The sequence below is a fragment of the Micromesistius poutassou genome (genome assembly GCF_964030765.1).
Source record: "Micromesistius poutassou genome assembly, chromosome: 14".
Taxonomy (NCBI): domain Eukaryota; kingdom Metazoa; phylum Chordata; class Actinopteri; order Gadiformes; family Gadidae; genus Micromesistius; species Micromesistius poutassou.
In genome coordinates this window covers 14,639,042-14,651,757 of record NC_140284.1, presented here as the reverse complement: position 1 = coordinate 14,651,757, position 12,716 = coordinate 14,639,042, and the positions used below count along the sequence as shown (strand labels likewise).

Genomic DNA, 12,716 nt, shown 5'->3' with positions numbered 1-12,716 from the left:
CCCTCTCCCAAAGCGCTAACCCATGTGCTTCTTAAGTGGAACGGTGTTAAGAGGTGATTATTTCCATATCCTGTTTCTGGTCACTGTTACGTTGCTGTTAACTTTTCCCCCATTGTAGATGTTACTGTAATTTGAGAATCAGAAATACTTTATTGATCTCTGGGTGGATATTCTGTCATGTTACATAAACAGCCCTTTATTATTATTTTTATTGGTTTAGCTTGAACAACAGAACAAGAACCTCAAACCTGTTTCTGTCAACCAACAGAATTAGAATTCAAATTAGATTCCAAAGAAGCACCACGATCCAACCACTATAAATATCATTCAGACCAACAGTCAAAGATTGACATGAGGAAATCTAATATAATATTTTAAAATGTTCTGATTCAAACTAAACATTAGATTTATAAAAGAGTTACATTGCACAGAATTCTATTACATTTGATTAAATTATATACTATCAACCCTCGGTAGAAGAGCAGAGGGCTACAAACCTAGCCAAGCTAACATCCTTATGGGAATAGGCTAAGCGCAGCGTAATATGTTTGTAGGTCAAACAGTTATACCTTATTTCAACAAAAACTGAGCCAGTCCTAATTATTTTAATGAAACGTGCCGAAAAGAAGACAAAAAAAATGTTGATCTTAGTTTGCATAGCGTCCACATAACTATGTAATCCAGGTGATATTGAATATGCATCAGAGCAACTCTTTTTATTTTTGTATGCTGCCAAACTATAATTATATATACTATAGAGTCTAACAATGCAATCTATGTCAATGGAATTGCCAACCAGACGTGTACTGGAGTGTTTTGTACCCCCTGTGTGGTTTGTTGCTCACAAGCCACCTAGGTAGTAACAACTACAGTAGTCTCACACTTCTGACTCCTTCATCCAGTCAGAGTCTTATTCACATGTCGTTTGAGTTGAAGGACTCTGTGTGGATTATGTGCTTACTCTGTGGGCCACGTGCTCAGGTGTGTGTGTGTGTTGGTTTTTTGAGTGATGAGCAGGTACGTTGTGTTGAAGAGGAAATACATTATTTATCTATTAGGCGGTTGTTAATGCAGACCCCGATGGGGCTGGTCCATGTCCCAGGAGACTCTGAAGACCCAGGGTCTGGGTCCCGGACCGGGTCTGAGTCCTGGTCCAGGGCCTGGTTCCGGTCCACGGTCTGGTCCCGGTCCAAAGGCCGGTCTCCATCTCAACGTGTTATTGTGTATTCGTTGTTGTGTGTAAATGTGTAACCTTTGCCAATCTGTTACCACAGATCTACATATTCTATAGAGACATTCATATCTTTGTGTGAGTTAGTGTGCGCATGCCGAGACCCCCGTGTTGTGTGATGACCCCCCCCCCCCCCCCCCGACACTCTGAGGTTAATACGTTGGCAGCATTATGACCCCCCCCCCCCCCCCCCCCCCCGCCCCTGTTTAGTCCAGCTAAGGTATCTCAAACCTGAGAGTATTGTGTGTCTGGTTTAAAGCCTCACCCGTCGTGATGCTGGGGTCTTTCTGAATAAGAAACAGGTGTGGCTCTGATAGCCTGCTACCCCACACTGTGCTCACAATGCTGCCAATCTGTTGGACCCAACCTCTTGTTGACTACGACTGTGGAGACGGACGAGACTCGACAGGCAGATGTTTTCAGATTTATTTTTATCTTTATGTTTGAACCACTTGAGGTGTGCATTGTTTTCATAGGATGGTTGTGGTGATGGTTGTAAACTGGCCATCAGAGGAACCATGCTACACTCCTCGTTCCTTCAGATATTTAAAATGTAGAAACTTGACCTGGGTCTTCGACTGTCTCCGTGTCTTTGCTGAACTGTGGGAAAAGACGACAGAATTTTCCTGTTCTTAACTGACCAATAATAATAATAAACATTACTTAGAATCTTGCAGTATGCTCTTTTATTCCACCGAACATTCCTAAGGAAACTAGTTATCATCACAGTGTCCGTCAAAGCAACCAGCAGGGGGCGATGTCTATGATTAAATTGGTAAATAGTTTACAAAGAGAATCACTGGAGGAACGGGGTAAGTGTGGCTGTGTGCTGCTATCCAGGGTCCTGAAAACCAACAGCCCACCCCCCTCCGACCAGAAGTTGGTACAGCCCATCACGTTAACGTGCGACTGTGGAGCTAACCGACTCCACGACGAATGATTGTGAATGATTGCAAAGTAAGCTACATCATTATGTGATAGATAGCCTTTCCACTACACACTTATTTCGAAAATAACTTTTCTAAGTATGGAATAGCTTTGCTTTTAAAACGTAATATTTGGACAGCTACAGGGTAGGGTAAATCTTAGGTGAAAAATCATACAGGGTTTGGTTTATTTTACAAACAACCACTTTATGTTCAAAATACAATCTATATACAGAGGATTGTCCAAATAACATAACATTTACAACCTTTACTAAAAATATAACTTTAAATACTTCCAAACAATGTAGCTCAATATACATATTTGACATGTTTTAGCACACATAGTGCGAATACAAAGAGAGAAACAGACTCACCAGATACTTTTGCTGGATTTAAAAACAAAATCCCCCAAAACATGTCATTCTGAACCATTCTTTATCTCCAAACCTGGTTTTTAAGGATGTTTGGTCAAGGTAACTACTCTGAGAGTCCTTATCTGTTGCCTAATACAGTAGCTCTTCAGATATCTGAAGTGACTAGAAAATGAAATTGTCAATATAACTATATATTTGGCAATATGTCCACTCTTAACAAGTTAAATACCTGAATTAATGTTACATTGTTTATAATGCATAAATGATAGGAACAGATTTAAATAGATGACAGGTTTGTTAAAACTTAAATACAGTGAAAGACATGATTGTATCTCTACATTACTTCACCACATGTTGAAATGTATAGCGCAATATGTGTGTATTACCCTACAGCCGACCTATATTAAGGACAGACACCAGGAACTTCAACAACAGGCCCTTTTCACCTAGCGGCCATCTTGGCTCTGAATGCCAGCTGGGGGGGAGCTGTGAGAGGGCCAAGATGGCCGCTAGGTGAATAAACCAATAGCAGATAACAAAATGTACTTTGCAAACAACCCAAATGACTAAAGTCAGAGTACTGCACTTCTAGAAGCAGAGCATACAGGTGGTTACATACACTTTTATACATCCAAAAGTGCAAGCAAGATACATGTTATTGTAGCCTATCCTGAAGTGTGACAGAGTAAGGTACTTACAGTAAGGCCGTACAGTAAGTCCACATTCTGATCTAATGAATCCTGGAGTCTGAAGGGTTACTGAAGTCCCACTACCATTTTCGTTCTATACTTTCTTACTATTGACTCATATACCAGGCACAGTAAATTCAGACGCAGATTGTGAATGAGAAGGTGGGGGCTAGGCGTCTTGCTCAAGAATGTCCACAGGGAGAGCTCAGACCCCAGGGTTCAAACTCAAAGAACCTTTGCGCTGAGGACATTCCAGGTCAAAATCAATGTCAAAATCAATCATCATTTTTGTCTCAGTTAATCTCCATCCTGGGTCTCCTCTCGGACCTCCATGTTGGATTACAGGTGTGGCCCTATGCTGCCAACCCTTCCTCTGCCACCATGCTGGGTGTGTTCTACAGAAGAGTTAATGATCACCGTTGCTATTGGAGTATGAGTGAATGATTCAAAGGGATTGTTTTTCTCCCCATTGTTTCTTTAGAGAAATACTTTGCCAACTTGTTCCTTAAACAGTTACAGACGTTTACCTACATTTAAGCACACTGACACCTCATGTATGCAGCAAATACAGTTCAGACGGATGTCTTAAATCAATCATAAATAATGGAAATACTTAGGAGCCTGTCAACAGCAGTGAAAAGCGACGGAAAGGATCGAAAACACACTCAAAGAGGAATACAAAATGACAGGGGAGTTAGGAATGTATAGATTAAGTGACGCAATCTATCCACAAGTTACACCCTCCGCCTACCCCTCGATCCCCCAGGGGTGGAAGTGTCCGGGGTCCAGCAGCACCCTGCCCAGCCTCTGCAGGACCCAGGGGTACCAGTGCAGGCCGTCCGCCTGGGGCCCCGAGGCCCCCAGCAGGCGCTGGCTGAGTCTGAGCGGGGCCAGCGCCCAGTGGGCCAGGCGGGGCATGTCCACGGCGGCGTAGCAGGAGGCCAGCACCCCGTCCACCACCACCGAGCCATGCAGGGTCAGCGGCGCGTACAGGCCCCGGCCCCGCCGCACCTCCACGCCCGTCACCCCCGAGAGGGCGGGGCCGCCGCGCCGCGCCGTGAGCACGCACTGTCCGGGCCGCACCTCGCTGGCGAACACCGTCCTCAGCCCCGCGAGGCCGCCCGACCCGGGACCCGAGGAGGCGGTGGCGGTGGCGGCGGCGGCGGCGCCAGAAGGGAGCGACACTTCAGTGCAGTTGAGGTCCGAGACGTAGATGAGGTGCGCGGCGGTGAGGGTGATGTTGAGGCCCGCCGCCGTCCGGATCACGTGGAAGGTCTTGACGGTGGCGGGCCGTCTGTCCAGGAAGGACAGCACCGGGCTGAAGACCAGCTCACCGCCGCCGTCGGGGTAGGAGGACGCCAGCACGCTGTCGCCGGGCAGAACGTCACGCAGCGGCTTGGTGGCCCCGCCCTCCAGGAGGACCCGGCCGTTACCAGGGAAACAGCCGCCTGTTTTGGCCGCCACAGAGTGTTCTGGAGGGACGGGGAGACATTGAAGTCATTATTGTCTCTTAAAAGCGCCGCTTTTTATATGACTCACTACAGGACACAGGCTTAGAAAGATTGTTACAACTGTTTCAACCGTTTGTTAGAACCAGATTATTAGAGAATATATATGTAGTGGACTGTGACCTCCCTCGTTTACGCTGTGAAGCCGTACATTTTACATCATGTGTGCCACCCCTTGTTGACCTCTTTGCAGCGAGCAGGGGAGCGGGTCATAGTGGCACATTGAGGGCAGGGTTCAATGGCTGCCTCGTAGTAGTCTACGGCAAACTCATTAATATGCAATCCTTAAAAACTTTTACTTAAATAAATAAGAAATACATAATGTGGCAATGTGCTAGCCTCTGAGATGCTAGCCGAACAGAGAAAACAGGAATTCGATTTTGTATTTCAATCTCGTTTTTCTTATTCACACACGAATGATGGGTTATTTTGGCATTTGACCACCGTGCGCCCCCTACAGGCCGTCTGGTGAACTACACAGAGGTCACTTCGCCAGAACCTCCCCAGATCACAGGTGGTCAAATGATTTTTTAATTGTTTTTTTTAAAGTGACGGGAACCTCCTGTTTCAGCTCAATGTCAAACAACATGAGATCAAGAACAGTTTTTGGCTCAGAGTCCTGAGGGGGGGACGTGCTATCTCCATGGTAACAACCCACGGCAACTTTGTGCTACTTTTTTAAGCTAGCACCGTTGTTGTCCACGAGCGTTATGATGAGCGATGCTGTGTATGAAAAGTGCCACAAAAGATGGCGTTATACTATAATGGTCCAACAAGCTGAACCCTCTCTCTGGGGCAGCATTAGCTCAGGAGGTAGGCTGGTAACCACAAGGTTGCTGGTTCGATCCCCGGCTCCTCCAAGCTGAGTGTCGTGGTGTCCCTGAGCAAGACGCCTCACCCTGACTGCTCCTGACAAGCTGGCTGTTGCCCTGCGTGGTTGACTCCGCCGTCGGTGTGTGAATGTGTGCATGAATGGGTGAATGTCAGTCAACACTGTAAAGCGCTTTGGATAAAAGCGCTATATAAATGAGGACCATTTACCATAAAGCGGCCATTGATATCAGACAGACAGACAGACGGACAGACAGAGCTCCACACACCAACACACACCTCGCCTCGTCACAGGAAGTACACGTTCGAGCTGATTAGAGAGTTCACAAACTGCTGGATGGATTGAACCTTTGAACCGTTGTTTTCTTTAAATGTATTATTTTTATTCTGGTAACAAATGTAAACAATTGCACTGATGGCAATGTTGAAGATGTTGTGCTCAGTGCCCTTTAGGTCATGATCTGCCATGGATGCTTTTCCCACTTTACTCCTTAGCGTTTAAAAGGTTTCATTGACTTCAGAATCCCACACAGAAGAAGCAAAGGGCACTGCGTTGTGTTGACGACAACTGGGCGGGTTACCGGGTCACAGGGGGGTCTGTGTCATACAGGAGACTTTGCCTCGCCACAGCCTGCAGGTCGTGGGTATCTCTGTGGGTCAGCGGTGTGCATGATAACACGACACAGGGACACTGCAGAGGAACAGAACCCTTTACAAACACCCAGGCAGGGAGGAGGCCACACTGCACTCATGTCCTTATTTATTCAGTCTTTTGTTTTTGCTTCTTTCCTTAAAGAAGACCATTCAGAAGTGGAACGCCAGACATTCTTACATCACAGACTCTTATGAAGGCCCCTGTTATCAGCAGGTTACCGTGACTGTAATCGCGTGTGCAGTGAGAAGCTGAATTGCTTTGTCTAGGCCTGCGTCAAGGATTCAGACGAATCCCGCACAACCATGTGGAGGCCGCTACCTGCACACCTCCCACTCAAACTGCCAGCATTCGCTTTATTCCATTGAATGAAAAGTTGCATATATATATTTAAATGACTGAGAGAGACTCAGGACAGCAGCAGGTACATACCCCGCAATCAGCAACGAGTCTGCCCAGCTAAAACCTTCTTTTGACAGATCTGGATTCATGGTTACAGGGTTTTAAATGGGTGCTTGTTCCTTTCCTCACTGGAAAATGTCCTTTGCCAAAGGTCAGTGGAAAATATGAAAACCATTCTCAGTGAATATGGATTTCTTCTGAAGATAGGCGCTGAATTCAACAGCTCCGTGTTGATCTTTTCATCAATCATTTTCTGCTGAGGGAAATGTGAATGATGTCACCGCCGTGGGCTCCGGAATCTGAACAATGGGCTGATCTCAGATCTGCCCTTTCCTTTCAGGTTATTTCTACTGGCGGCTGCCAGTTATCAAGTCACTGCGATCCCCTGTGCGCCCTCGTGCTGATTCATCCTCCTACGGCTTCTGTCTCATTTGTCAGCAACTGCCGGGGCGCAGAGACATGTCGGGGGAGGGGGGGGGGGGGGTCCAGCAGGGTGCTGAACACACTCTCACACTGACGCAGCCCTCGAGACCTCTCCTTTAGGGTGCCCTTTAAGAAGGAGTGAAACGCAGCCGCCGCCGCCGCCGCCGCCGCGGTACGGTAAGTTAGCCAGGGCTAATGGATAACTAGCTGATGCTATCAGCAGGGCTAGACACAAGCCCAGGGGTCAGACAGACAGGGAAGTACACCAGCACCACTAGATACTTGGCTGCATGAGCACCCTGTGTATCGGGTGAGGGGGTCTAGCAAAAGCCTTCCTGGTACAAGAGATCAACTATGTGTGACTATGTGTGTGTGTATGTTGTGTGTGCATGTTGGTGAAAGAGTGATGGAAAGAAAAAGAAAGAGGGACAGCAAGGGGGGGAGAGAGCGAGTCTTAAGGCCTGTAAATATTTATCCAAGGTGTGTGTGCCGTTGTGAGGACCGGGGTTTAATAGACCCAGATAAGAGATCGGAGGGATCTGAGAGAAACCCAGCACGAGGAAGGCAACAGTAAAACATATATCTTTGCTGAGTTAATCATTCCTTAAATGGGCCAAGTGCTCTCTTGCAATGGCACGAAATAGTGTGTGATTCTGAACCGTGTGGAGAGAGGCTAGACCAGACACAGAGCGGTACGTACCAGTCACACAATCTCTGGAAGGGGACAGAGAAACATTAACAAGAGCTGCCTCTTGACTCCTGGGCTGTGTGTGTTAAAACACTCAGTTATCAATGCAGATCTTAATGTGGACTCTTACAGACTAACCTGTCTGGATGGGATTCAGATCAACATGTGGTGCACATGAAGAGATCCCTGGTGGTGAACAACCCACCATCCACGCCACACTCCTGTTCTGATCATACATCTCATCATGGTACTTCAGTGTATTCTGAATTGACTAACTGGTAAGTATTGACTGAGTGCTCAAAGTGTAGCCTTAGTATTATCAACAGACCATCGGTCTGTTTCATACGACTCAAAAGTCCTGAAAGCCCTCTCTAATGACAGACCTCTCTTTAAGAACCTATTTATTATTAGCGTAACTATCTCCTTACAAATAGAACGCTTTCCCCTCCCTGCGCGCCAAGCGAGGGAATAACACATGTAGCTCCCAGACCGGGCAGCGGTGCAGCACAGTCACGGTGCCATGCAGAGCTGTTCTACTCATTCTCCACCTGCACCCCCACCTCATACGGGGTGTCAAACGCACAGTTCATACAAGTGATTGTTGAGAGGAAATCTCATCCCTTATTCCCTGCATTTCTTTTCCTCTGTCAAATGGAGGAGTGGGAGGTGAGGAGGAAGTGGAGCCACCAGGAGAGGCCCCTGCAGTGGGCCCCCAGGGGCCTGGATGTGGTGCATACAGCTGTTCAGCACCACAGACACAGTCCTCAGGACACCGAGCCAACCGAGACCCACTCAACACACGGCCACAGGTGCACACCCTGAATTGATTGGTCTCTGCAGACTACACACACATGAGAGACAAGTGCGTGGCGCGCGCACACACACACACACACACACACACACGCGCACACACACACACACACACAAACACAAACACAAACACACAACCAGGGGGCATGGTGCATGGATGTCAACACAGGGGTTATCAGCCGACTTACCGGACTTGACGCTGCAGTGGATGTGGGCTTTGGATTCGTAGTAGACCCAGTCGAAGCCCGCCTCCACCGCCAGGCGGGCCAGCATGGCGTACTTGTCTCTGTCCCTGCGCACCACAAACACAAGCGCACTCCCACCAATCAATAACGCATCTAGAGGGACACGTCAACACCATGACACACGCGGCCTGAGGTACACGTGTCCAAAGGGTCCGGCAGCAGCCTGTCAGACTGGAGCAGGTAGCAGTGCGGTGGGGGTGCCGGTTGGGTGTACCTGTCGGAGGTGGTGATGTCCACGGCGCGGCCCTCGTAGTGCAGGGAGTCCTCCGAGTGGTGGCCGTCCTCGTCCCAGCCCTCCGTCACGCGCAGCTTCACCCCCGGCCACATGTTCATCACCGAGATGGCCAGGGAGTTGAGCTTGTCCTTACAGCGCTGAGACAGACAGACAGGCAGAGAGAGAGTGAGACAGACAGACAGGCAGAGAGAGAGTGAGACAGACAGACAGGCAGAGAGAGAGAGTGAGACAGACAGACAGGCAGAGAGAGAGTGAGACAGACAGAGAGAGAGTGAGACAGACAGACAGAGAGAGAGTGAGACAGACAGACAGGCAGAGAGAGAGTGAGACAGACAGACAGGCAGAGAGAGAGTGAGAAAGACAGACAGACAGAGAGAGACAGACAGATAGACCGACAGACAGAAAGAGAGACTGACAGGCCTACAGACCGATAACCAGACAGACAGCGAAACTGACAGACAGACAGACAACCAGACAGAGAAACAGACAGACAGACAGACAGACCGACAAACAGACAGATAGACAGACAACCAGACAGACGGACGGACGGACGGACGGACAGACAGACAGAGATAGAGATGTTGTTTGTAAGATCGAGAAAAACGTGGTCATGACGCACAGAATGTGACCTTCCTGGTAAAGAAAAAAGGTTGGATGACAACAGTTGAACCAATGCCCCCGACCGCACGGTGAGCGTTCAGGACACGGTGAACGCTGCAGCAGGGTATGAATTAGAGAACCACCGTGTGTGCGGTTCAAGTGGCGAGCGGTGCGTAATTTGGTGACGTTGGCGAAAAGTGACATTCCGCCAGTGAAGATAATTACTACTATATTACTAGTGTCATTTAATGGAACAGTTCAACTGCATGAACCTGCCAACTAACACAATAAGAGCTGGCACACGGAATCACATCCTTAGTTTGGTCAATAGTTAATTTAAGAGTCAGGAGTGAGGCTGGCTTTTTAGGCTTACGGGGTGAGGTGCTGTAAATAGTCTCCACAAAAACAAGTGCACTTCATTAAAAGACCAATCTGTCCAGAAAGCCGATTCCAGTAGGACTGCCCATTGATCCTACGACACTGCACAACCAAACCAAACGGATCAGTAAATCGTTGAGGTTTAAACATTGAACCGACAGCAAACAACCTCGGCAGACCTCGTGCCGGGCTGCTTTAGTCCGGATCCGGACATTCAGATGGACCCAGACGAGTGCAGCTCCAACATTAACGGGAACCCCCTCTAACTCACTTGGGTCATGAGTCTGTCCGCGGCCGTGTTCTCCTCGTCCTTGAACATGATGTCGATGTTGTAGTTGGGCGTCAGCTCCTTAAAGCGCTCGGAGCTCCTGGTTATCTTGCCCTCGTACCTCCCGCTGGCGCCCAGCGTCTTCTCGGCCACGTTGGGGCTGAACTGCTTGTAGGCCAGCGGGGTGAGCTTCTTGGGGGGGCGCCTCCGGCCGTAGCCCCGGCCCGGTCCGCAGCCCTCCGCCGCCGGAGGGAGGAGGAGGAGGGCGCTCAGAGTGGAGGCAAGGAAGAGGAAGGAACCGGGTCCCGGAATCCGCATCGCCTCGGCGGCGGGCACCCCCCACCGGGGAGCGTCCCGGGTCTCCCCCCCCGCAGGGAGAGAGGTCCTGACGGTCTTATCGGTCCGAGTCCAGGCTGCACCACCGCACATGACAGCTACATCTCACCGTCGAACCGGAGCCGTTCATGGAGAGAGAGAGTGAGCGCAGCACTTTGGAAAAAAAAGATCCGCACTGAGAGCAATCTGAAGGATATCAATGTTTGTTTTGTTTTTCCCCGTTAAGAAACCAAACCCTGTTTTTTCTCCGACATGCAGACAGCGACTGTGCGTCCGTCGGCTGTAAAGTCCATTTAAACAAACAGGTTCAAAGTCGATATGGTGAGTGCGTTGACAAGAGAGAGAGCGGTTACTGATATCCAAGTTGTAGTGTTGTGGCCTCTCTCTCTCTCTCTCCTCTCTCTCTCTCTCTCTCTCTCTCTCTCTCTCTCTCTCTCTCTCTCTCTCTCTCTCTCCTCTCTCCCTCCCTCTCTCCCTCTCTCCCTCTCTCTCTCCCTCTCTCTCTCTCTCTCTCTCCTCTCTCTCTCTCTCTCTCTCTCTCTTCCTCTCTCTCTTTGGGGACCTATCCCAGCCGCCCGGTCCTGTCCCTGCCCGTGTCGTTTACCCCTCAGTGCCCTGAACGCCTCCCCATGTGCGGCCGGCGTGCAGCGCGCTGCTGCAGGTTGGATTGAGGGAATGTGAGTGATCCAAAACGATCTGTTGCCACTTCAGACCGCACCCTGCCAGCCTGCCCTCCTCCCTCTCTCTCTTCTCCTCCTCGGCTCCGCGCTCCCTCTCTGCCACCCCTCCCTCCTCTCCTCCCCGCTCTCCCTCCCTCCCTCCCTCCCTCCCCATTCTCCCTCCCTCCCTCCCTCCCCACTCCCTCTTGGGCACAGGGCGCCTTTAGAGCGCCTTGTCCACCGCGCTGCTCGCCGCACTCGGCTGGCAGCCGGGCAGGGAGGCCACCAGACACACACACACACACACACGCACGCACGCACGCACACACATACACACGCACGCATGCACACACACACACACACACACACACACACACACGCACGCACACGCACACATAAACACACACTCACACACAATGAGGTCTGCGTCGTGAAGCTGCTTCTGCTGTCGCGGCCGCTAAACCTAAAATCACGTGCGCTCTTCCCGCGCTCTCTATCAATACTCAAATCGCTCCCCTGCACCTCCACCTCACCTCACCTCCACTCCACCTCACCTCCACCTCACCTCACCTCCACCTCACCTCCACCTCACCTCCACCTCCACCTCACCTCCACCTTATCTCACCTCACCTCCACCCCCACCTCACCTCCACCTCCACCTCACCTCTACCTCATCTCACCTCACCTCCACCTTATCTCACCCCCCAGCTCCACCTCCACCTCCACCTCACCTCCACCTCACCTCCACCTCACCTTCACCTCACCTCACCTCCACCTCACCTCCACCTCCACCTCACCTACATCTGACCTGTCCTCACCTCTCCCACCCACCCCCACCCCCAGAAGATAAACTGCGAGCAATCAATAATCAATGAATTAATTGATTTCACTAACTTTTGTTGGGAACAGCGAGGTGCTCCAGAATAAAAATAAAAAAAAGGTTTTTATATTGTTTTATTTGTTTCTTTTTTTTAATAAAGAAAAAAAAATGTTTTTTTCTCTGGATAAGCTGTGTTAAATGTTACTTTTTCTATGATGTTGTTAATGTCACAGTGTGGTCCACACTGCTCAGCGAGCTGTCCCACTGTCTGTAGTGGTGGAGCTCATGGCTCCGCTGGACAGACCAGCAGACTAAAGGATCTACTGCTGGGAGCCACCCCCACCAGTGTAGAATATATAACGCATGACTGCATCACAGAGCACATTCATAACCATACTCTGAGTCACAGCGATGCATTGATACAGATGAACAACAGCCAGAGCGATGTGTATCAAAACTCAAATCATTTATGATGAGAAGTCCTCTCCACAGGTCCGTCACAGATTGGCCTCTGTCCACGAGCCCTGGGAGGTGACGGTCGACACACACACTCTGTTTTACATCAGTGTGCTAAGCCCCTCCAAATTAGCTCTTCAAATATTTGCCTGCAGAGAACCGGCGGCCACCTCTCTGCGGCGGGG

General features: G+C 49.6%; 1 protein-coding gene across 1 annotated transcript; it reads right to left on the bottom strand.

Moving 5' to 3' along the window:
• Positions 1–2,358: 2,358 nt before the first annotated feature.
• On the bottom strand, positions 2,359–10,868 carry ihha (Indian hedgehog signaling molecule a). The gene is made up of 4 exons (XM_084478657.1): positions 10,264–10,868; positions 8,994–9,151; positions 8,723–8,826; positions 2,359–4,692 (listed from the first exon to the last, which is right to left on the bottom strand). The coding sequence occupies exons 1-4, from the start codon at positions 10,687–10,689 to the stop codon at positions 3,968–3,970; spliced, it is 1,413 nt and encodes a 470-aa protein (XP_084334783.1). The 5' UTR covers positions 10,690–10,868; the 3' UTR covers positions 2,359–3,967.
• Positions 10,869–12,716: the final 1,848 nt, after the last annotated feature.